The 25,712-nt window shown below is 40.9% G+C and overlaps 2 protein-coding genes across 5 annotated transcripts in view; one reads left to right on the top strand and one right to left on the bottom strand.

Moving 5' to 3' along the window:
• Positions 1-2,098: 2,098 nt before the first annotated feature.
• Positions 2,099-25,712, top strand: part of LOC113521966 (catenin alpha) — a 65,218-nt gene continuing 41,604 nt past the window's right edge. For 2 of the 4 annotated variants that reach the window (XM_031911967.2, XM_031911969.2), the window contains exons 1-15: positions 2,099-2,276; positions 4,397-4,570; positions 7,596-7,742; positions 8,540-8,706; positions 9,628-9,837; positions 10,010-10,130; positions 10,458-10,519; positions 11,182-11,300; positions 11,779-11,863; positions 13,122-13,237; positions 14,117-14,234; positions 14,689-14,781; positions 15,466-15,622; positions 16,092-16,197; positions 16,829-16,923. In XM_031911967.2, coding sequence (XP_031767827.1) covers positions 4,402-4,570; positions 7,596-7,742; positions 8,540-8,706; positions 9,628-9,837; positions 10,010-10,130; positions 10,458-10,519; positions 11,182-11,300; positions 11,779-11,863; positions 13,122-13,237; positions 14,117-14,234; positions 14,689-14,781; positions 15,466-15,622; positions 16,092-16,197; positions 16,829-16,923 — 1,765 coding nt within the window. In that variant the 5' untranslated portion in view covers positions 2,099-2,276; positions 4,397-4,401. Of the gene's footprint in view, positions 2,277-4,396; positions 4,571-7,595; positions 7,743-8,539; positions 8,707-9,198; positions 9,282-9,322; positions 9,392-9,627; positions 9,838-10,009; positions 10,131-10,457; positions 10,520-11,181; positions 11,301-11,778; positions 11,864-13,121; positions 13,238-14,116; positions 14,235-14,688; positions 14,782-15,465; positions 15,623-16,091; positions 16,198-16,828; positions 16,924-25,712 lie in introns of those variants that run through there. The other 2 variants (XM_052892387.1, XM_031911971.2) reach the window with 2 other exon arrangements.
• On the bottom strand, positions 19,080-24,971 carry LOC128200117 (larval cuticle protein LCP-17-like). The gene is made up of 4 exons (XM_052892389.1): positions 24,852-24,971; positions 21,261-21,458; positions 20,038-20,142; positions 19,080-19,586 (listed from the first exon to the last, which is right to left on the bottom strand). Exons 1-4 carry the CDS (start codon positions 24,852-24,854, stop codon positions 19,494-19,496), a joined length of 399 nt encoding a protein of 132 aa, XP_052748349.1. The 5' UTR covers positions 24,855-24,971; the 3' UTR covers positions 19,080-19,493.

Genomic DNA, 25,712 nt, shown 5'->3' with positions numbered 1-25,712 from the left:
TAATACAAACCCTGTAGACCAGGGGAAAGGGATTGTTAGTAATGGAGACTGAATATCCCATCGCTAGCAATATACCCAGCCAGGTCGATCTCCTCGTAATTCCCCCTGGAAACTATCATGGTTAATTCCCGATGAATTCATCATGATGGGCTAACTGGCCTGTTTTCATTCTTACCTATCACCCTTCACTGGTGCTCCGCCAGCGTATCCCGTTAGCGCAGGCGGGGTTACTATACCATTTTTTTTTATACAACTTAAAATGGCAAACATGCTGACCTGGTGGAAAGTGGTAACCGTAATAAACATGAGCAGTACCATGAACATAACAGAGTATACAGTTTCGCCCATGATACCCCCAGTGCGTTGCCATTCCTAAGTACTCAGGTGTCATTCCTCTGTACCCTGTAAATTCACGCCATATCCCACCCTTTAAACCGAAACACAGCCATGCAAACACAACTGCTTCACGGTTGAAACACGAATGGGACAGAGGTACCCAAGCAATCTACTTTTATACAAAGTCTCCCTCTAGTAAAATTAATATCACATAATTGTTTTTCTTTTAATTTGATATTACTGTTAGAGTTGCAGCGGGATACGTACCTTGTTAGGAGCAGATATACATGGAAAGATGACCAGCGTGAAAGCAGTAGTAGCACTAAGTAGTATTGTACGCAATAGATTTAGTTCTTAGTCCAAGTAACTTGACAGTTTATTTGTAATAAACACAGCACATGCTAAATACACGAAACTGTATTGTACCATTATATTAAAATATTGTTTAATTTGTAAAGACAATTTTAAACAAAAGTCAATTTACAGAACACGTCAAATATTAAGGTTACTAGGCAATCATATTTTTCTTTTTCTATTTTCATATTTCACTGAAGAGTTTATTAATACCTAGTTTTTTTTTGATGGGTGAAAATGGTAACGGTAACTCCGCCTGCGCTAACGGGATACGCTGGCGGAGCACCAGTGAAGGGTGATAGATGAGAATGAAAACAGGCCAGTTAGCACATCATGATGAATTCATCAGGAATTAACCATGATAGTTTCCAGGGGAAACCGCGAGGAGGTCGAGCTGGTTGGGTATATTGCTAGCAATGTGATTCTCAGTCTCCATTACTAACAATCCCTTTCCCCCCCATGATTGGAGGTTGAAACCTTGAACCTAATGTTAGATCAATTAGGTCACGTCACAAATAATACTATGCCACATTTTTCCAAAGGAACAGCACTGGACTCGACTGAAGGTGAATTTTACACGCTGTATTGCAATTAGAGGCAACTAATAGAACCTTTACTATTTTTTTTTATACAACTTAGAATGGCAAACAAGCTGACGGTCCACCTGATGGAAAGTGGTAACCGTCGCCTATAGACATGAGCAGTACCGTGGACATAACAGAGTATACTGTTTCGCCCATGATACCCCCCATGCGTTGCCATTCCTGAGGGCTCAGGTGTTATTCCTCTGTACCCAGTAAATTCACGCCATATCCCACCCTTGTATTGCAATCAGAGGCAACTAATAGAACCTTTACTAAATTAATCCCTTTCTCTCGTAGTTTTTTTTTTTATTCTAGTCCAAAGAAAGCGAGATTCTACATGTTTATAAATTGGCTCAACATGTGAGATATAAGTTGTACTCAAATATACCGACCGCCTGATGAGAAACTGCCTCCTCAGCCGGTGAACCTTGCCTGAAGCTTTCTGATATTAAGATCTAAATTTATAGTAATCAGTAATTTCATTGACAATTTAATGTCAAAATAAAAATCATATCCGAAGATGAATTCGTAATTTATGAGGTCACTAGCGAAATCTATACGAAATTATTGGAATATATTCGAATAACTTAACTACAATGAATATAATTATTCCACAGATGTCGCTAAACATATTTTTTGTTTGTGGTTGAACTGAATATTTATTATTCAAGAAAAATAAAAACATGCAATTTGTGTATTATTTACAATAACTAACTCAATATAATGTGGTAATTTATTAATTTTAAAAGTTCATAATATAAAACATAGAATCTTTTTTATGATGGCAATCACAGAGTTGTTTTTTAAATAGTGGCAACTTCTCAACAGTCAATTAATGTTTTTGACACGCCTATTTGATTACAGTCCCTGTTTTATATGATTATTTCATTAAATTGTGTTGTAATATCTATTTTGTGAAGTGATTTCAGTGCTCTAGTACATTGTTTATTGTATAAACAATATTGCGTGTGTCAATATCTTCATACTTCACGAATTATCAAGGTAAAAGTAACACAATAAAGTTGTCAAAGTATTATACTACCTAATTACGAAGTCCCTTTCACTAATTATTTGTAAACAAAATATCGGTTCTTGTAATTTTGTAATATATTCGGCAACTGTCCTACATATAAATTTGTTTATTTACTTATCTTTTCTTTATTTCTGAACCATTTTTAATTGCAATATGTCTTTTGAAGATTTGTTTAGTTAATTTTATATAATTAATCCCTGACTGCCTACTTCCACCTATATATAATAGAGAATAATCAGAAATACAGCTAATGCCTATGAGTCATAATATGTACTTGTACAATTCTTAGAGAGTGTACACATTTCTTTAGTAATAGTTTATTTGAAACGGTAAAGGCAATGGTAGGAAGTCATACAGGCTAGTTGTCTGTACATGTCTTTAGATACATATTAAAAAAAAATTGACATTAATAAATAATGATTACCTGAGACTTGCTAGTAATGGTGTCAAGCCTCATTGCTAGCAATATATTGTAAGACTCCCACACTGTCGCCTGAAAATTATGGTTAATTCCTGTTATTAAATTAGCCACAAAATGCTTACTAATCTGCTTTCATCTTCACCTATTATCTCTCACTGGTGCCCCACTATGATGTTTTCTCTTACAAACACTCAGGACAACTACCATGAAATACTTTCCGAAATTTCGGGGATGAATAAACAAATTTGATGTTAAAATTACATAATACATGCCGTTTAAAATTATTAAAAATGTTAAAATATCGTTCCTCTGAACTATTAGGATAGGATTTATGACGAATGAAATGTTAAGCTCCATTTACTGGGTCGATTTCGGTACAAACAAAAATGAAATTGATCCAGAAATTTTGGAATTTCATTTCATGGTAGACACTCAGGTCAGACTCTGTATCAGGGTTTTTCTGAAATATTACAATATGGACTTTTTTTAAAAGGGGCAAAGATGTTTCTTCGAGACATGCAATTCATGGATAATATCCCTGTTACAGGTGTTCATAGGCTACAGTAATTGCTTACTAATGGTAAACAGTTGTAGCCTATGAATGCCTACAGAATGGTGGGCCATATGCTTGTTTGCCACCACAGTGGTGTAAAGAAAAACTAGAATACTATAAAAATAGATGTATATACATGTTAATTATAGTAAATTTATCATGGTATGGTGAATTCAAAACATTAGCTCTCTTTTTCCCATCATACTAATTGTGAAAGTTTATTGTATTTGTTAGTGGCATATTGTTGGCATATTTTGGAATTTTAATACTAATTGTGAAAGTTTATTGTATTTGTTAGTGGCATATTGTTGGCATATTTTGGAATTTTAATACTAATTGTGAAAGTTTATTGTATTTGTTAGTGGCATATTGTTAGCATATTTTGGAATTTCAAACTCATTTTAACAGTTCTCAGTTTCTGTATAATTATTTATTTATTTATTTACAAGAAACATGGTAAGTGTATAGATGTTACAATAAGTATAAGTCCTCATATTTCACCAAATTTTTTAATTAAAAGATGACATCACCATAGGAAGATATTGTATAAAATATACATATTGTTTGTATGGGTACCTGTGTCCCACTTGTGTTTTTACTGTGAAGCAGCTGTACTTGCATGGCTGTGTTTAAGTTTGCTGATTGGGTTACAATATTTATTATTTTTTCTTGTACTTTTCCTGCACTAGATAACCCGCTAAACATTTTTTGAAAATTGATCAATATGTTTAATTTTTTAATGGATGAAAAGGAAATGTTAGCCCCGCCTATGCTATGGGTGTATACTGGCCGGTGAGGTATTATAGGTGGGGATGAAAGCAGATTAGTGGACCCATTGTGAGGAATTCCTGCAATGGTTTCCGGGGAAATCCAGAGGTTGGCCTGGTGGGGTCTATTGATAGCATTAGGGAAATTAAACCCCAATACTAACAATCCCTTTCCCCCAAAATGATGGTTTCTAAAGTAGGGACTGGAGGTCTACTTGATAGGATACATCTCTTCTATTTAAAACTAGTGTTTACTCACTACTTCGTCTGTGTATTGAGTGAATATATTCCGGTCATGTGGTGGGAATTGCCAGTGAAAGCTAGTAAACTATTTTTATACCTTTCCAGCGAGCATGGCGACCATGACCGATCCCTACGGCACGACGGGCACCCTGACCCTCAAGTGGGACCCCAAGAACCTGGAGATCCGCACCACGTCGGTGGAGAGGACCCTGGAGCCCCTCGTGCTGCAGGTCACCACACTGGTGAACAGCAAGGATAGAGCCGCCAAGAAGAAGAGGCGTGAGTGATATTTGAACCTTCTCAGTTCTCAGTGATTTAATATACAGTTACCTTCTAGGACATTTCTTTTGCATTTTTTAATCGGAGAATCTGTATGTTTGTTTTTTTCCATTTGTTACTATAAACGTTAACAGTCACAAAATAGATACAGTTTTTTTTTTAACATTAGTTTACAATAGGTATATTATAATCATCATCATCATCATCATCATCATTTCAGCCATTGTCTGCCCTTTTTTTCTGAATATAGACTGCCATAAGGAATGAGAGTTTATAGCAATTTACCATTGGGATATTATGCCAGTAGTTGCTACATTTGGGAGACTGGTTGACAACCGTAGTTTGGCGGGGGGAAAGGGATTGTTAGTAATGGAGACTGAGAATCCCATTGCTAGCAATATACCCAACCAGGTCGACCTCCTCGCCGTTCCCTGCAAACTATCATGGTTAATTCCTGATGAATTCATCATGATGTGCTAACTGGCCTGTTTTCATTCTCATCTATCACCCTTCACTGGTGCTCCGCCAGCGTATCCCGTTAGCGCAGGCGGGGTTACCATACCATTTTCACCCATCAAAAAAAAACCGTAGTTTGGCTTATGGTGATATTTTAAAAGAGACACCGCTGCCCATCCCTAGACCTTAATCTGTAATATTAGTAAAGGTTATAATTTTTGTATTACATGGCTTAATTAGTGGAAAAGGACAGGGGTAAATATTATTTAATATAATTTCTAGATTCGGGACTAATAAAAAAAAAACTAATATATTTGTGACTGTCATCCGTAGTGGACTGTCGCAGGCGTTTGCCATTGTGGTGAATACGACAATATTTCGTCGAACATATCGTCACCTCTATGGCAATATTTCGTCGAACATATCGTCACCTCTATGGCAATATTTCGACGAACATATCGTCACCTCTATGGCAATATTTCGACGAACATATCGTCACATCTATGGCAATATTTCGTCGAACATATCGTCACCTCTATGGCAATATTTCGTCGAACATATCGTCACCTCTATGGCAAATTTACGAATCTGCAGTTTTTTCAAATTTGACATTTCTTTAAAAATCTACATCTTGCGTCATACTACTTATTGTGGCTTACTTTCAAATTTCTATCTCTAACGGTTAAAGAAATCGAGTAGCTCGAATCTCCATATTTTTGTGATACACCCAAAGTAAACTTACTTAGCATATTTTTATAGTATTTTCTATAATAAACACTTTAATTTGAAAATTTCAATAATTATTTTATCAATTTTTCAATCCTAATTAAGCTATTTTACATGAATGATTGCTATAGCGTTGTTATTTAAACTGAAGTTTTCTCCAAAACACGTGATTTATACCTTGGTATATTTACGAAAGTGGCACTTTCGTTAGTTTGCCAGATATTAAAGTAAATGATTTTCTTTGGCAACTTACGAAACTGCCACTTTCGTAGATTTGCTGTTGTATAACTCAATACCTAGGAACTCTCATGTATGAAGGTGCAAATTAACGAATTTGCATTTATTTCTGATACTTGTAATATAGTTATAATTAATTAAGCGCATTCAATAAAACAACAGGATTTTAAAACTAAAATGTTAGCATGATCTTTTACAGTAGTCTTCTGTCAAAAGTTATTTGCATTCTAATGTTTCAAAACGTTCCCCTGTAAAATGTATCTTTTTAAGTTTCGTAAGTTTACCATAGAGGTGACGATATGTAGTGGGAAGAGAAAGGAATGGAATGGAAGGATAGGCTTGATTGCATCATTTAAATTATGTCTGATTATAAAGAAATTATATCTTGAAATAAATTCTAAAATAGAAATAATATTTTATACAGAAAAAGATAGATAGATACTCTTTATTGTTCCCTCCATAAGATTACAATAGTAAACTTATTATAGACACAAACAATTACAAGGAAATATTACACTGAGAGAACAATGGGCGACCTTATCGCTGAGAGCGATCTCTTGCAGGCAACCTTTGGATGGAGAGGAGTAATTACAAACTGTTTGACTGGAAGCACGATGAAACTTCATTACATTTTTAGTATTGGTGAACTAAATACTAAAGACTACTACTAATATACTATAATAATGATAGGTGAGGATGTAGTCGGAACAGCTGGTCCGAATGGGCGTGATAAATTCGTCATTAGTTACCTAATATGGTTTCCAGAATGTACCGCGTAAAGGTCCAACCGATAGGGTACATTTAAAGCAATGAGCCTAAGTCAGCCACGAAAGTAAAAGTGACGGATGAATAACGACGAGTTACCCCATCGTAATGAATTCCACAAGAATTGATCACAATGGTTTCTAGAGAGTACCGCTTGGAGGTTAACCTGTTGGGGTATATATATTTTTTTAATTGGTGATAATGGAATGGTAACCTTGCCTACGCTAAAGGGATATGCTGGCGGAGCACCAGTGAGGGATGACAGGTGAGAATGAAAAGGCAGATCAGTAAGCCCATCGTGACCATTAATTCCACTAGAATTAATTAGGACAGTTTCCAAGTGAAACCGCGTGGAAGTCGACCTCATAAGGTGTATTGCTAGCAATGGGGTCTACCCTCCCCATTACTAACAATCCTTTCCCCCCAATAGCGTATATTGTTAGCGATGGGGCAGTTAAACCCCATTAATAACGATCCGTTTCCCCCCAGTTTGTCATGGTATGGTCATGTAATGCGCAGGGAAGAAGAGAATGTACTAAAAAGGTATTATGCATGAATGTAGATGGTTATAAGCGCAGAGGAAGACCAAAAAAGAGATGGATGGACTGTGTGAAGGATGATATGGCCAGAAAGAGAGTGACTAGCGAAATGACTGCGAATAGGGATGAATGGAAGAAAAAACATGGTACTGACTCTAAATAGACACGGGAAAAGGGCAAGAAGAAGTCAATAGGGTTTTAAGATGCCAATGAGAGTATTCCCCACTGGCTTTCTCGTGTTGTGAAGATTGCTTACGACAAAACAGGCCTTTAAAGAGTAGATCACGACACATTCTTTCCAGCTGGCAAGTCCAAACGGGCTAGTGCTTTGGTGGCGACCGTGGAACGAGCGACGGACATCTTCATAGAGCGAGGGCAGACCATCGCGTACGAGAACCCCGAGATCACGGATGAGATGCTGGCCGCGGTGGAGGAAGTCAGGAAGGCGGGTGAGTCCGAGTACTGGGTGTGATGACAGTAGATCGTTGTCTTCGGGAATGGCGATGGGAGACTTTGTACAAAAGTCGATTGCTTCGGTACCTCTGTCCCATTCGTGTTTCTACCGTGAAACAGTTGTGTTTGCATGACTGTGTTTCGGTTTGAAGGGTGGGATATGGCGTAATTTTACTGGGTACGGAGGAATAATACCTGAGTCTTCAAGAATGGCAACGTATAGGGGATATCATGGGCGAAAGAGTATACTCTGTTATGTCCACGGTACTGCTCATGTCTATAGGCGACTGGTGAAATCTTCCACTGGTGTGTTTATAGGCTTAATGGTATCTGTTTTGAAGTCTTGTAAATCGGTTTGAAGGGTGTGATATAACAGTTAAGGCTAAGGAAGGGGGAGCTAGGTTAGTTTCGGTATACGGATAAAGTTCTGAATAAAAGAATGATTGAAACTAGAGAAATTAAAGTAGAATTATTAATTTTGGAGGTATGATATCATAGTTTTAAAGAACGTTACCAACGTACTTAGATTGGCCACGGGTGTTAGGGTATTCTGAAATATACATAGATTTCTGTTCCTGTCCATAGACGACAGTTACCACTTTTCATCGGATCGATCGATAGCTAGCTTGTAAGTTTTTATACAAATATCATTAATGGACGAAGACCCGAGCTCGTGTTCTCGGTGTGAAGTCTGTTTGATTGGAATGTCGTTTGTGGGACATTCGCTTGCCGCTAACGTTGAGCAAGCCGGCGAGACAGCATGTAGCAGCCAGCAGAGATGGCTTGTGCGCAGGCGCGGCGATGAGCGTGGCGGCGCGCGAGTTCTCGGAGGAGCCGTGCGCGTCGGCCGTGCGCTCCGGCATGGTGCGCGCCGCGCGGGCGCTGCTGTCCGCCGTCACGCGCCTGCTCATCCTCGCCGACATGGTCGACGTGCACCTGCTGCTGTCCAAGCTGCGCACGGTCAGTCCACCCCGCCCCGCCCCGCCCCACCGCCACCTCACTGTCCGCCGTCACGCGCCTGCTCATCCTCGCCGACATGGTCGACGTGCACCTGCTGCTCTCCAAGCTGCGCACGGTCAGTCCACCCCGCCCCGCCCCGCCCCACCGCCTCCTCACTGTCCGCCGTCACGCGCCTGCTCATCCTCGCCGACATGGTCGACGTGCACCTGCTGCTCTCCAAGCTGCGCACGGTCAGTCCACCCCGCCCCGCCCCGCCCCACCGCCACCTCACTGTCCGCCGTCACGCGCCTGCTCATCCTCGCCGACATGGTCGACGTGCACCTGCTGCTCTCCAAGCTGCGCACGGTCAGTCCACCCCGCCCCGCCCCGCCCCACCGCCACCTCACTGTCCGCCGTCACGCGCCTGCTCATCCTCGCCGACATGGTCGACGTGCACCTGCTGCTCTCCAAGCTGCGCACGGTCAGTCCACCCCGCCCCGCCCCGCCCCACCGCCACCTCACTGTCCGCCGTCACGCGCCTGCTCATCCTCGCCGACATGGTCGACGTGCACCTGCTGCTCTCCAAGCTGCGCACGGTCAGTCCACCCCGCCCCGCCCCACCGCCACCTCACTGTCCGCCGTCACGCGCCTGCTCATCCTCGTAGACATGGTCGACGTGCACCTGCTGCTCTCCAAGCTGCGCACGGTCAGTCCAGTCTATCATCCCTTACTAAAACCCCGCCAGCGTATACTGTTATCGCAGACGGGGTTACCATTTCATTATCATCCATTAAAAAAAAACCAGACTGCTTCAGCTCACAACAGGACGCAGGTCATCAGCGAGCCAACATCGAATCTACGAGAGTGACAATTATATTTAGATATTTGATTTTACAACAATACACACTTCCGGATTCTTTAACCCTTACCATTTAACAACAGGTCGAGACAGATCTGGACAAGCTTAAGTCGGCATCCTCCCAATCCGAACTGGTGGAATCAGCTCGCCAGTTCGGAAGGTCCGCCAACGAGTTGGCAGCTCAAGCCGCCAAGCGTCAGCAGGAGCTGAAGGAACCCCGGATGAAGGACGAGCTTGCTGCTGCCAGGGCTGTGCTCAAGAAGCATTCTACCATGCTGTTGACTGCGTCTAAGGTGATTTATGGAGTGTCTTTTACTGAGTATGAATGATCTTCCGCCAACGGAAGATCGGCGCGTATGACCACTCGTCGAGCGTTTGGCTTATGTGGCGCCAACTAAAACCCACCATATGTTTTATATTTATTTATTTATTAATAAACACATATTGTTGTGGTTACGGCGGCAGGTGTACGTGCGCCACCCCGAGCTGGCGGCGGCGAAGGCCAACCGCGACTACGTGCTGCGTGCCGTGTGCTCCGCCGTCGACACCATCTCCAGCGTGGCGCAGGGCCGCCCGCTGCCCAACGGTGACTAACACGCTCGCACTACACTCGCACCACACACCACACTCAACCGCGACTACGTGCTGCGCGTACTAACACTCCACTCACACTGTACAACTCTCACTATTGAACTCACACTACTATATTCACGCTACATTATCGTCGCAGTACTCTACTCGCACACTACATTATCGTCGCAGTACTCTACTCGCACAATCTTTACTACGACACTGCTCACATATTTTGAGATTTTTGTTTTAAAATATTATTTTCAATTTTATTAATTAGTCTAAACAATGTGATAATGTTAATATTGTAGCGTCACAGTATATACAGTATTAACGTTCGCAGGAGGCACGCGCCCTCCGACGGAGGGTCCGGGCGAACTAGCGCAGGCGCTCGACGATTTTGACGTAAGTATACATATATCACACCTGTACCCCACTGGGGTAAGCAGAAATATTGGCAGTAGAACATAATTACTAATCAACCGACTTTAAAAAAAGAAGGAGATTTTGTTTTATGTTTATACCAGCTTTTAACTGCCCACTGCTGAACATAAGCCTCCCTCTTAGAGGGTTTGGCCAGTAGTAGCTACGTTTGGCAAGCGTATTGGCAACCGTAGTTACGTTTTGGAGACGTTTTAACAGGGACACCGCTGCCCTCCTTTAGTCGCCTCTACGACACTCACGGACAAGGGGTGGTCTGTTCTATGCCGGGACTCTTAACTCCGTCAGTTTTAAACCATTTTGTTTTTTTTTTTTTTTTTTCTTGAAGGATATACATACTCCTATCCATCCAAAGGTTGCCTGCAAGAGATCGCTCTTAGCGATAAGGTCGCCCATTGTTGTTTCACTGTGATTATTTCTTGTAATTGTTTGTATCTATAATAAGTTTACTATTGTAATCTTTTGGAGGGAACAATGAAGAGTATCTATCTATCAGATTGGTCTCACAGAAAATATATAAAAATCGGTACAGTAGTTTAGGTTTGGTTTCTATTCGCATTTTATGACATTTGCATGGTTTTGTTTTTTGTTTTTAATGAGTACTCTCTTTATGTTGAACATTACAGGAGCGCATGGTGATGGAGCCGCTAGCGTACTCGGAGTTGCGCACGCGGCCGTCGCTGGAGGAACGGCTCGAGTCCATCATTTCAGGCGCAGCCCTCATGGCTGACAGCTCTTGCACCAGGTAGTGTAACTTTCCTATATAGCATGTAGAAGCCTGTCCCTTGGGAATTTTCTAAAAAATATTGATCGATAAATGAAAAGTTTTCAACCAATAGGAGACTTTGTACATAAGTCGTTTGCTTGGCCACCTCTGTCCCATTCGTGTTTCTACCGTGAAGCAGTTGTGTTTGCATGGCTGTGTTTCGGTTTGAAGGGTGCGATATGGCGTGAATTTACAGGGTACAGAGGAATAACACCTGAGTCCTCAGGAATGGTAACGCATGGGGGAAACAGTATACTCTGTTATGTCCATGGTACTGTTCATGTCTATAGGCGACGGTTACCGCTTACGATCAGGTGGGCCGTCAGCTTCTTTGGTATTCTAAGTTGCATAAAGAAAAAATAAGAAAACCTTAAATTATTTTACAACCCATGTTTTTTCAGTGTATGGTATTTGGATGCCTTGATATGACGTTATTGATTTCGTTTGTTTGTTGCAGGGACGAACGTCGAGAGCGCATCGTGGCCGAGTGCAACGCGGTGCGGCAGGCGCTGCAGGACTTACTGCACGAGTACATGACCAATGTTAGTATCAGCCTTTGACCTTTATATATATATATTTTTTTACTATCCTTTGCTGACAACTGTCCACTGCTGGACATAAGCCTTCCCCATAAGGGAGTTTTGCTAGTAGTTGCCACGCTTGGCAGACGGTTGTCAACCGCAATTAGGCTTTAGAGATGTTTCAAGAGGGATGCTGCAGCCATCCCATCGCTCGCCCTCCCTTAGTCGCCTTTTATGACTTTCTCGCAGGAAAGGAAGGGATGGCTTATTCTATACCGGGATCACACGGGAATTTTAAATAATGGATGCCATTAATTTTTTTGTTTATACCACTGAGGTGGTAAACAAGCATACGGTCCACCTGATGGTAATCGGTTATTGTAGCTTATGAACGCCTGCAATACTGGGGGCATTACGCGCGCGTTGCCGACCCTGAAGAAACATCTTTACCCCCCTTTTAAAGAACCCCATGCTGTAGTCTCTTGGGAAAACCTCGGTAGCTCATTCCATAACCTGAGTGTTCGTGGGAGAAAACATCTCTGAAATCGCGTTGTACGCGACCATCTAGGCTGTAGGGTATGAAGGTGAACTCCCTGTCGATGGCGAACCGTACGATGGTAGATAGTTGGTAACGGTAGAAAGATGGTGGAAAGATAACTTGCTGTATAACAGTTAGATTCTTACTATGTAATAGTTAAATTTTTACTATTTAATAGCTATACATTTTATGCATGTCAAAATTACCAATTCCCCTTGCGCTATTTATCTACTTCTATCTATTCTCCTTTAACCAAAGGTTGTCTGTAAGAGACTGCCCTAGCGATAAGACCGTCTTTTGTACTTTTATGTATATATTTAGTATTTGTCGTTCCATTGTTTCTGCCTACCCTAATGGGAGACAGGCGTGACAGATATGTATGTATGTATGTATATATTTCAGTCGACACTTTATGCTATTGTATTTCATTTGAATTGTTTATATGCCATTGTACACTTTAATATTTTTGGTGCGATAAAGGGGTAAATAAATAAATACTTTCACCGTGTAAGTGTCAAACTCTTACTATGTATTTGTTAAGCTCTTACTATGTATTTATAAAACTCCCACTATGTATATGTTAAATTCTCACATATATATCTGTCAAACTTTCAGGATGTATTTATTTCATTCTCACTATGGTATTTGCTAAAGTGTCACTATGGTATATGTCAAAGTGCCACTATGTAAATGTGAGGGTGGCACTAGGACTAGTGGTGGTAATGGTGGTGGTGTGTGCAGGCGGGACGCGCGGAGCAGTCGGAAGCGCTGGAGCGCGCCATCGAGGGCATGTGCCGCAAGACGCGCGACCTGCGCCGCCAGCTGCGCAAGGCCGTCGTCGACCACGTCTCCGACAGGTAGCCAGCCTCGAACAACCACACACTCCAGTCGCTCGAGGAAATCTACTTCTATATATCTAGACCTATCATCCCTCACTGGCACCCCGCCAGCGTATACCGATAGCGCAAACGGGGTTACCATTCCATTATCATCCATTAATATCATAATAATATCAGCCATTATCTATCTACTAATGAACATAGGCCTCCCCATAGAGTACCATAACGGGACTGTTCTTTATGGCAGTTAACTGTTGAAGGGATTTTGCCAGTAATTACCCCGCTTGACAGGCGGATTAGCAACCGCAGTTTCACTTATGATGTTATGTTAAGAAAGACACTGCTGCCTGTCCCTCGACCGTTAAATTCCCTTAGCTGCCCTTTACGACAGCCACGGGAAAGGAAGGGATTGCCTATTCTATGCCAGGGCTATACAGCAATAGGCAATATATTCGTATAATTAATTAAAATTTTTACGATACGATCAGAGGTAAACTACTCTTCTGTACTCTGGTTTAAGATGGCTACCGACTTAAATTGCAACCTACATATTTTTTTTTTATACAACTTAGAATGGCAAACAAGCTGACGACCCACCTGATGGAAAGTAGTAATCGTCGCCTATAAACATGAACAATACCATGGGCATAACAGAATATACTGTTTCGCCCATGCTACCCTCCCATGCGTTGCCATTCCTGAGGACTCAGGTGTTATTCCTCTGTACCCTGTAAATTCACGCCATATCTCACCCTTCAAACCGAAATACAGCCATGCAAACACGACTGCTTTACGGTTGAAACACGAATAGGACAGAGGTGCCCAAGCAAACGACTTTTGTACAAAGTCTCCCTCTGGTATGAAATATAAAATTGACATTGACTTAATATTTCGTAGTTTCCTGGAGACCAACGTGCCGTTACTGGTGTTGATGGAGGCAGCCCGCAACGGCAACGAGAAGGAAGTGGAGGAGTACGCCCTCGTGTTCACTGAGCACGCCAACAAGCTTGTCGAGGTTGGTCATCACCATCATTGACTTATTTAAGATCTTTTTTGGGGGCTGGGCTGGCTACTTATAAAAGGCACAAAAGACACTCTTAGATATGTGGTGAAGCTTCGCTCGCATTCTGGAGTGGATACCAGACAAATCTGTTTTTTTTTGTGGATGACAGTGGAATGGTAACCCCGCCTACGTTAACGGTATACACTGGCGGGGCACCAGTGAGGGATGATAAGTGAAAATGAAGAGTCAAGTCAGTTGGCCCATCGTGATTACACCTGGAATTCAGCGCGATAATTTCCAGGGAGACCACGTGGACTTTGTCCTGACAGGGTATATTGTTAGCAATGGTAGTCTGCATTACTAACAAGTACTCCCCCGCCAATTTTGGGTATGGCACGACCCTCCCGTCAAATTTATTATAATTCCTTTTATTTATTGATAATATGTATTTATCTGTGGATCTCAGGTGGCAAACCTGGTGTGCTCGATGTCGAACAACGAGGATGGTGTGAAGATGGTGCGACATGCTGCCGGGCAAATAGAGGCGCTCTGTCCACAGGTAATGTAACGGTTTATTTATATTAATTTTGTATCTTGGTCACGGCACTAAGTTTAACAAATAATTGCCATTAAAACTAAAGTAAATTAATTGATACACACAAACACACAAATATACACGCGCACACGCATGTGCACACGCACACACACAAACTAACTTTCTTTACTTGTTTTAGACATACTTAGACAGTATTCGTTTATAAAATTAAAATTTGTTTTTGGCTGTATTTATAAAGGACTCAGCCTTTGTGTGTTATTTTGTAAGAGAGCTGTGGATTTTTCTACTAAATAAAAAGAAACTGTTTATATATTTGTTAAATAGATAATTAATGAAATTAGGGCAGTAGAGTCGTCATTACGACAAACCACGATAGTTTCTAAGAGGGACCGCGCAGAGGTCACTTTGACAGTATAATTTTTTTTTTTAATAAATAATTATGAATAGCAATCCCATTTACGCTATTGATATACGTGGACGGTTTGTCAGTGAGAGATATTGTGACGATTTAATCAAGCATTAACCACAACGATGATAATAAGAAATAACCGCGATCGCGTGGAACCTCCACTGATAAGTGGAACTTCCTGATAAGTGTATATTATTAGCATTGGAGGCGTTAGTCCTCATTAATAGCAATCTCCAACAGTGTAATGTTAAGTGAAAGTCGTGCGTGTGTGTGAACAGGTGATCAACGCAGCACTGGTGCTGGCGGCGCGGCCGCGATCGCGGGTGGCCCAGGATAACGCGGGCGCGTTCGCTCGCGCCTGGGAGGCAGCCGTGCGGCTGCTCACCGACGCAGTCGACGACATCACCACCATCGACGACTTCCTCGCCGTCAGCGGTAACTCTCATTACTGTTTTTTTTTACGCCACTTAGATTGGCATACAATCTGACGGTCCACCTGATGTAAAGTGGTAACCGTTGCCTATAGATATAAGCAGTACCATGGACATAACAGAGTATACTTTTTTCTTCAACCAAGCAGTCGACACTAGCACCGATAACCGGTAGCTGCAGTACATGTTCCGATGCAGACGTACAACTCAACACCCCAACGTACAACCCGAGTACCCCAACTAACACGTCGAATACCCCATGTTACAACTCAGGTACCTCAACATACAACTCGAGTACCCCAACATACAATTCAGTTACCCTAACATGCAACTCAAGTATCCCAACTTACAATACTAGTGTCGCAATTTTCAACCTGAGTATTTCTATTTAGGGGTCAGTTACAACTTGATTACCCCACTTGAAATTTTAAACACCAAGGTTTCCATTATGAACATGTCATCTCCCGGTACAGAGAACCACATCCTGGAGGACGTGAACAAGTGCGTGGTGGCACTGCAGGAGGCCGACCCCGACTCGCTCGAGCGCACCGCCGGCGCCATCCGTGGCCGCGCGCACAGGTACACGCCTCATCATCATCACCATCACTATCACCAGGCATCATAACTGACCACATAGAACATTTGTTTCTATCAAACAAGGCTCGGTTTAATGTGGGAAGGGAGAACCGGAAATCTTGAGTCGGAAAAATGAGGGCCCAACTGCCCTAAATTTAGAATGCTGGAGGTAGGGTCCGACCCAGACTGCAGGAGAAGCTGGACATATGCCCAATGTGGCAAAAATGGGAGCCGATGGGAGGGGGGATGATTGAGGCAGGGCTAGATCTTGGTCAGTGGCAGATTATCCTGGCAAGAAAGATTTTTAGGCTTGCTTTCCATTTCATGTAACGCGCCGTAACATTTTGTTGTTAACCCCCCACCCCCAAACTTATCCAACACCCAAACGAACGAAAAGTGTTGCCAATTTGGGAGATTTTTTAGGGAGGGGGGTTGCCAGTAGTTGTCACACTTGGCAAGTGAGTTGGCAACCGCAGTTAGACTTTGGTGATGTTTTAAGAAAAATGCCCTTTCTCCATGAAGTTCCCTTAGTGACCTCTTACTACACCCACGGGAAAGAAAGGGGTGGCCCATTCTATGTCGGGACCACATGGCTTTTTAAAATCGGTCAATATAAATTTAATTTGTTATACAGGGTGTGCTCCGTGGTGACACAGGAAATGGACAACTACGAGCCCTGTATATACACGAAGCGGGTCCTCGAGGCTGTCACCGTGCTCAGGGATCAAGGTAAGTCATTAGTCATTTATTCGAAAAACAATGAATGTACATTGTTTTTTTTTTATTCTAATAAGGTATGATCATATTATTCTTATATATGGTACACTAATTGTTGTGTCATACTCGGTAACGCTGTAAAAATTCATTAAAAAGATCAGCGCATCACTACTATATAGTGGCGCGTCATACTCGGGAACGCTATAACAATTCGTAAACAAGGCCAGTGTTAGTTACCGCGTCGTAATCGGTAACGCTGTACAAACTCGTTACCAAGATCAGCGCTATTGTAGTTGTCGCGTCATACTCGGGAACGCTATAAAAATTCGTTGACGTGGTCAATGTTAGTTGCCGCGTCGTAATCGGTAACGCTGCACAAACTCGTTACCAAGATCAGCGCTATAGTAGTTGTCGCGTCATACTCGGGAACGCTATAAAAATTCGTTGACGTGGTCAGTGTTAGTTGCCGTGTCGTACTAGGGAACGCTGTTAAAATTTTTAATTTGTAGTTTCTTTTTTTGTATTTTTGTATTGCGTTCTGTTTTTGTTTATAACATTATCGTATTGCAACTTGTTTTAGGTATTTGTTATTTTATATATATATATATATATATATATATATATATATATATATAGATAATTTATTTGCATTACTTACTTACAGCACACAAATTACAACATACATACACAAAAAGAAAAGCGAGATAACATAAATGACAAAAAAATACACAAAGCCAAATGCAACTTTCGTTTGTGAGTGTGCCATAGCAATACAAAATGGCCACAACTCAGTTTATTGCTTCGCCTTCAAAAGAGCAGAGCACTGATATTCTGTTGCGGCCAAAGGGAATAGGGTAACAATAAAACAATACTACCAGATTTTACTTTACGAGCGTTTATATAACTATATAAACGCTCCTCCACTTAAGTAGATTGTGCACTAAGTTGTATAAATTCCTATAGTTTTTTAACTATCCCACAGGAACTCTTTATTTTTCCGTGATTAAATGTGTCTAAAATGTCGACCGGGGATGTGAGGTACCACCATGTAAAGTTACATTTAAATCGGTACAACAGTCTCGGAGATTAGTCCGTAAAAACAGACGGTAACAAAAATTTTTAAAAAATCTGGATGTGTTCTTATTCACTTGTAACGAATAACCAAAACAACGGAAGACCTTTTTTCAGCAGTGAACAGTAGGGGATGATATCATCGTTGACAAATTTTTACCCGCGACATCGTCCGCGTGACTGAGATATTAGCCTATGTTCTTCTCCATCACAAATGCTATACTCTACTTTCAATGGAACTTAATGAAAAGGTGGCCAAGTTGTTGTGATCATCCCAGGAGCATGTCTCTGTATGTAATCAGAGTCGAATGGTAACATCCAATCTATTGGTCGACGTTTGGCTTGTACTACGCTCAAACATCGGCGGGCTGGGGGGAAAGGGATTTTTAGCAATGGTGTTTGACAGCCCCATTGCTAGCAATATCAGGTCCACCTCCACATGGTTCCCCCTGGAGACCATCGTGCTGAATTCCAGGTGTGTTCATCACGATGGACTAACTGACCTGCTTTCATCGTCACCTATCATTCCTCACTGGTGCTCCGTTAGCGCAGGCGGGGTTACCATTCCATTGTCATGCATAAAAAAAAAAACATTGGCGGGCTGGCTCATGGCAAGAGAGTATTCGTTAAGTTTATATTTTTATTAAGTTCCATTGAAACGTAGTCCACGTGTGTACTAAATTCCATGACGATCGGTTTAGCCGTCAACAGGTAACAAACAAATCAATAGTGTAGTCAAATTTGTTTTATTTATTGGCAGTGTATTTTTTTTTACATTTTTTTAAAATAATTACAAATATATCTCCTATCACAGTTTTAATTGTTCAGTTAATAATAGATATATGTATTAAACTAACATTATTATTAGATAATTAGTATTTAAAAAATAGTGTGATAATATAAACATTTTTAAATATTTTAAATTGTAATTTAAATTTATAATTTTAATTTTATTTTGTAATTTAAAATTATACATTTAATATTAAATTGTAATTTAAAGTTATAACTTTAATTTTAAATTGTAATTTGAAATTGTAAATATAATTTTAAATTGCAATTTAAATTTACAAATTTAATTTTCAAATTAAAAATAATATTATACTGTTGTTTTGTTACAATTTAAATTACAATTTAAAATTAACAATTCACATTACTCTTATTAACACGTCAAAAGTTTATTAAATCAATTTTGGTTTAATTGATATTTTACGTATAAAAGGAATAAATAATATGTAATTTAATATGGTATTCACCAATTTTATATCTTAAAATTTGTTATTATATGTTAAATTATAGATATTAAAATTTTCTTTTAATTGTCATTTTAAATGTTATCTTTTTTAAATTACAAATTACAATTCGTTTCTACAGAATTTAATGTAAAGGTAAATCTATTTTTAAAAAGTCAAATCTTTTGATTTTTTACTTTGACATTAATTCAGATATTAAATTAATTAAAATGTCCAATATGATCACATGCTATTCTTATACTAAGCTAGCTGGGTAGGTGATTAGGATTCAGGCGGCGGGGGGTGTGCTCGGATGTACTCCAGCGCTTTGAGGATCGCCTCGGGGATCGGAGGCGGGGTCGGCAGGTGGGAGCCCTGTGGATTAGAAAAACAACTAAAATATTGGCATTCGACTTTAAAAAGCGGTTTTGTTCCTTTTTTAACCGGCTTCCAAAAATGAGGAATTTATATGTTTGATTGTATATTTTATTTTGTTTGTCACCTCAGAACTCTGTCGTTTATAAAACGATTTTGAAAATTCTTAATATTCAACCTCACAAACTTACGCATTTATTATTATAATTGTGATGGTTTTTTTTATCGGAAAAATCGAATCCCGCCTGCACTGCCCGTATACACGCTGGCGGGGCACCAGTGAGGGACGACTCCATTATCATCCATTAAAAAAAAAACTCCACGTTACTAAAAATTCCTTTCCCCTGATATATATTGTTAGCAATGGGACGTTCAGACGCAATTATTAATAATCCCTTCCCCCCCCCCTCCCAATGGGCCTGCGGTGTATTAAGCCATACATGTGACTCACCTGCGGCTGGTAGCCGTTCTCGTCCGCTATGTATTGGAGCTGTATGACTTCGCCGCCGGGCGCGGTCCACTGCGCCTCGCCCTGCACTGATTGGGCGGCGTTTTCCTACAAAATAACAATAGTATTTTTTATTTATTTATTTATTTACACATACACTAAACAAACCTTTCATTAAAATAATATCATTAATTAAATACAAAACAACATAATAATGAAGACTACACGATTATATAATAACATTACTATTTTACTTTGAATTTAGAATAAAAAGAAAAACATAAAAAACAAAAATGAATGTAGCAGTGTTTGTGCAAAGGACCTAACTCGGCATATGTCGCAGTTTCATATCTGAAGCACACGACACTGATTTCCAGTAGGCCCTAAACACGTAACTCACGGACACGTGTGTGCAAGAGATGTTATGTATAAATATATAAGTATAATATATAAAACAGTGATGAATATATATGATAAACACGGGAATAATGATAAGAGATATAAGAGATATACATTAGAAATAGATTCAACGATGTACAACTACAGTACATATTTAATTAATATAATAAAAGTTCTTTATTCACGGTATATACGTTTATTTATTCATTTATTCTTTATTGTACACAAAAAATTACAACATATAATATATATATAAAATAAAGATGTACAACAGTCGAGCTTAACTCTGTAAGAGTTCTCTTCCAGCAAACACTGAGTGGAGAGGAGCATTAATTACCAGCGGGCAGTGTGCGTACAATAATAGTAGGAAACAGTATAGATGTTTCTATTAAAAAATAATAAATATGTTGACATATATACAAAGAAATAATAACATATAATCAAAGTACATACACACCGGTATACAGTAACACATATACATATATACTATATATGTACATATATACATTAACGTTCCGTGAATATAGAAAGCCGAACCACTTATACAGCGGCGACAGCATTTGACAAATTTTTTTTTATACAACTTAGAATGGCAAACAAGCTGACGGCCCACCTGATGGAAAAGTGGTAACCGTCGCCTATAGACATGAGCAGTACCATGGACATAACAGAGTATACTGTTTCGCCCATGATACACCCCCATGCGTTGCCATTCCCGAGGACTCAGGTGTTATTCCTCTGTACCCTGTAAATTCACGCCATATCCCACCGTTCAAACCGAAACACAGCTATGCAAATACAACTGCTTTCCCTAAGCCGAAACTTACAGACTGGGCGTTCTTCAACGCGCCCTGCTCCTGCGCCGATATGCCATTCTCTGTTTCGTACGCGTACTGGTAGTTGCCCTCCAGACCCACGTCCAACTCCTGCCGCAATATCTTGGCCTCCCTCTCGCCGCCCTGCTGCACTATGTGCGAGACGTCCGCCGCGGCGCACGCCACCGCCAGGCTCAGGATGAGGAGCTTCTGCGGATGGTCAGGATATAGTTAGTGATATGACATGTGTGATCATGCACAATATAGGTACGACTACACACAGGGGGGAAGGGATTGTTAGTAATGCGGACTATCAGTCCCATTGCCAGCAATATACCCTGTCAGGTCGACCTCCACGTGGTCCCCCCTGGAATACGTCGTGCTGATTCCAGTTGTATTTTTTTTTGATGGGTGATAATGGTATGGTAACCCCGCCAGCGCTAACAGGATACGCTGGCGGAGCACCAGTGAAGGGTGATAGATGAGAATGAAAACAGGCCAGTTAGCCCATCATGGTGAATTCATCAGGAATTAACCATGATAGTTTCCAGGGGGTACCGCGAGGAGGTGGACCTGGTTGGGTATATTGCTAGCAATGGGATTCTCAGTCTCCATTACTAACAATCCCTTTCCTCCCGATTCCAGTTGTATTCATCATGATGAACCAACCGACCTGCCTTTTCATCCTCACCTATCATCTCTCACTGGTGCCCCGTCAATGTATACCGATATCGCAGGCGGGGTTACCATTCCATTATCATGCATTAAAAAATACACACACACATGAACACTCATACACTTACACACACACACGCACACGTACACTGGCGCGCGTGACTAAGAGCATGCGCGTACGCACACTTACACTCAAGTACGCACATTTACGTTGTCTCATACCCTCGTGCATACACACGCACATGCACACAAATACCAGCTTTTGGAAATCGCTTATAAATATCTTATAATCATGTTTATTCAAAACAGAGATTATTACTAAACAAACAAACAGACAGAATATACTATTACGCAAACCGTAATGACGCGTTGCGGCACATTTGTCAGTAAGTAACCTGACAGTGCGTTTAAAGGGCATGAGCGGTAGCGGAAGCGTAAGCGGTTATTATGAGGTTACTGGCTGAGACGGTGAACGTTCCTTTGTCTCATGTCCGCCACCTATTGAGACAGGTTTTTTTCCTATCGGAATAAAATTTTACCCTATCTTTCAAGATGGAGCGAATAATAGCACCCGTGTGGGACGTGGGCCCCACGCTGGGAAACACAGAATTACCTATACGCTCCGCCTGTCGCTTCGCTCATGGCCATGGTGTTGCCCTAACGCGTAATGACACCCAAATGTCAACAGTGCTAGTGAGACCTGCGACCCAAGGCCTCGTTAGAAAGGACGCTCTCGGAGCATAGTTAACGCTCCAAGAGTTTGTACTAATATCGGTCAAGCGATCCCGTCCTAGTAGATCTACTGGGGGGGGGAGAGAGTATTGTTTTTTTAATGGATGATAATGAAATGGTAACCCCACCTGCGCTACCGGTATACACGGGCGGGGCACCAGTGAGGGGTGATAGGTGAGAATGAAAAGGCAGGTCAGTTAGCCCATCCTGACGAATTCAACTAGAATTAACCACGATGGTTTCCAGAAGGAACCGCGCGGAGGTATATTGTTAGTAATGGGGCTATTTGACCCCATTACTAACAATCCCTTTCCCCCCTCGGAGGGGGGGGGGGTATTAGTAATGCGGACTACCATTCCCATTGGTAGCAATTTACCACTGTCAGATCGACCTCCACGCGTTCCCCTGCTGAATTATAGGTATATTCGTCACGATGGGTTAACTGACCTGCCTTTTCATCCTCACCTATCATCCCTCACTAGTGCCCCGTAGGGGGAGAAGGGATTGTAAGTAATAAGGGTTAGTAGCCCTATTGCTAACAATATACTCTGTCAGGTCGACCTCCCCGCGGTTTCCCCTGGAAACCATCGTGACTAATTTATCGTTGAATTCGTCACGATTGGCTAACTGACCTGCATTCATCCTCACCTATCACCCCTCACTGGTGCCCCGCCGGTGTATACCGATAGCGCGGGTGGGGTTACCATTTCATTATCACACATTAAAATAACCCGACTTTTTTTATATAGACGTGAGTTTGTTTGTTTGTTGCCTTATAACGCTTTAACAAATCACTATAAAATTTGATAAACACGTACTGTATGTGTGATCATTTCTTGTAATTGTTTGTATCTATAATAAGTTTACTATTGTAATTTTATGGAGGGAACAATAAAGAGTATCTATCCATCTGTACGAGATAGAGAAGGAGATATTACACTTTACGTCATCAGGAATGGCAACGCATGGTGGGTATCATGGGCGAAACAGTATACTCTGTTATGTCCACGGTACTGCTCGTGTCTATAGGCGACGGTTACCACTTTCCATCAGGTGGGCCGTCAGCTCGTTTGCTGTTCTAAGTTGTATAAAAAAAACTTTTGTTCCTTATAAGTAAACATGTCCCGGTTACACGGACGGAGTCGCGAGTTATTTTTTTAAATATTTCGTATTTATATTTCCGACACATACATACAAACATACACTTATAATATTATAATTAGTAAATCACAAATAACATTAAAAACACAAAACACAGAAAAAAAAAACAATATTTTTGAATTCTGTTCTACCAAAAAAAAACCCATGGACTTCAATTAAAAACTTAATTATTTTTATTTTAAAACTAAATTACGGGACCGATTTTGATAAAATTTCTACGTGAACAATCTGTAATTATGTCCTTTCAGATAAAAAAAGAATTTTGCGAATCGGTTTAAAAATAACGGAGTTATGAGGTAACAAACGTGAGATAAAGTACAGCCGAGTTGAGAAGCCCCTTCTTTAGAAGGTCGGTCGAAAATGCCTTGACCAATGCTTGATCAAGTACTTACAGCAAATTACAGAAGAATACATTTAGATGATGGTGACGGTGATGATGATGACATTTAGATATTTTTAACCGACATCAAAAAAGGAAGCCCTCAATTTGGGCGTATTGTTTTTGGGTTTCACCTCACAACTCCGTCCTTTATATACCGATATGAAAAACTGTTTTTTAACCGAAAGTACGTACTTACAGATTAGTCCCGTATGAGTTTCATCGAAATCATTTCAGCAGTTTGGTTTTTTAAACCAAAACAACCGATTAGTACAGAATTGAAGTCGATTTTTTCTTCGTAAAACGAAATCTGTTGTTCTGTTATTCCCATCAGATTTATCTGTCGATATCACACAAATATATGTTTTTTTTTTATTGTATCATATTTTTTTTATACAACTTAGAATGGCAAACTGACGGCCCACCTGATGGAAAGTGGTAACCGTCGCCTACAGACATGAGCAGTACCGTGGACATAACAAAGTATACTGTTCCGCCCATGATACCTCCCATACGTTGCCATTCCTGAGGACTCAGGTGTTATTCCTCTGTACCCTGTAAATTCACGCCATATCCCACCCTTCAAACCGTAACACAGCCATGCAAACACAACTGCTTTATCACACTAGTATTGATTTATCACTATATTCACTCACCATGTTGTTTTATTGCAATACGACTGCGCGCCCGTCGCCCGCCCGCCGTTTATATAGAGATGATGCGCACGCGCACCGCGAGGTCACAATATTTTTATTCAAATTTATCACAGGTCGGGGATTTCGTGTTTTTATCCGACCGGCCACAAACGGAGGGTATTTATTTATTTATTTACTAGTGATCCGACCTGACTTCTCTTCTATCTACTCATCATCACGGTCTCCCTACCCTTGAATGTGAATGTGAATTTAAAAAAGACACTATTTTCCGCGCTTAGCCTCTCATTTGGGCCGTTGTGCGTATGAGTCGTGGTTAATACAGCCAATCTAGCTCCGCCCAGTACAGAAGCTTCCTGGGATCTTCACAGGCCTCACGGAGCGACCTCACCGTTCCGAGAATTTCTAAACGTTGATTGGCCACAGCCTCACATTCCAGGATTACGTGAGCAGCCGTTTGTTCGGCGTCGAAACAGCCTCGACGTAGAGGGCTGTCTGTGGCTCCTATTGTGTATAAATGTTTGTTTAATGGACAATGGCCCGCTATTGTCTCCCTACCCTTAATCCAATTATTATTTGTGGTCGACGTAATATGATTTTATCCATATTACAAAAAGATTTGGCTTATAGTTTTACGACCGGCCGCCTGCCTGACGTCAACCCTTTTTGGGAATGCATTTATTGGTGGTTTCCGCCACCTACGATATGGAGGAAAGGATTGAGGAAAAAAGGAAGGGAACGTTGGAAATGGTTAGAGGAAATCGGTAAATGAGAGGAATAAGGGACTTGTGTCTACTTCCATCTACTCATAGATAGATTTTTAAAAATCAATATATTTTTACCCTTAAATTAAGGGGAGATTTT

The sequence above is a fragment of the Galleria mellonella genome, unplaced genomic scaffold (genome assembly GCF_026898425.1).
Source record: "Galleria mellonella isolate WM207_F2 unplaced genomic scaffold, CSIRO_AGI_GalMel_v1 utg158, whole genome shotgun sequence".
Taxonomy (NCBI): Eukaryota; Metazoa; Arthropoda; class Insecta; order Lepidoptera; family Pyralidae; genus Galleria; species Galleria mellonella.
Note: the sequence above shows the minus strand (reverse complement) of the source record. Positions and strands in the feature narration are given on the sequence as shown.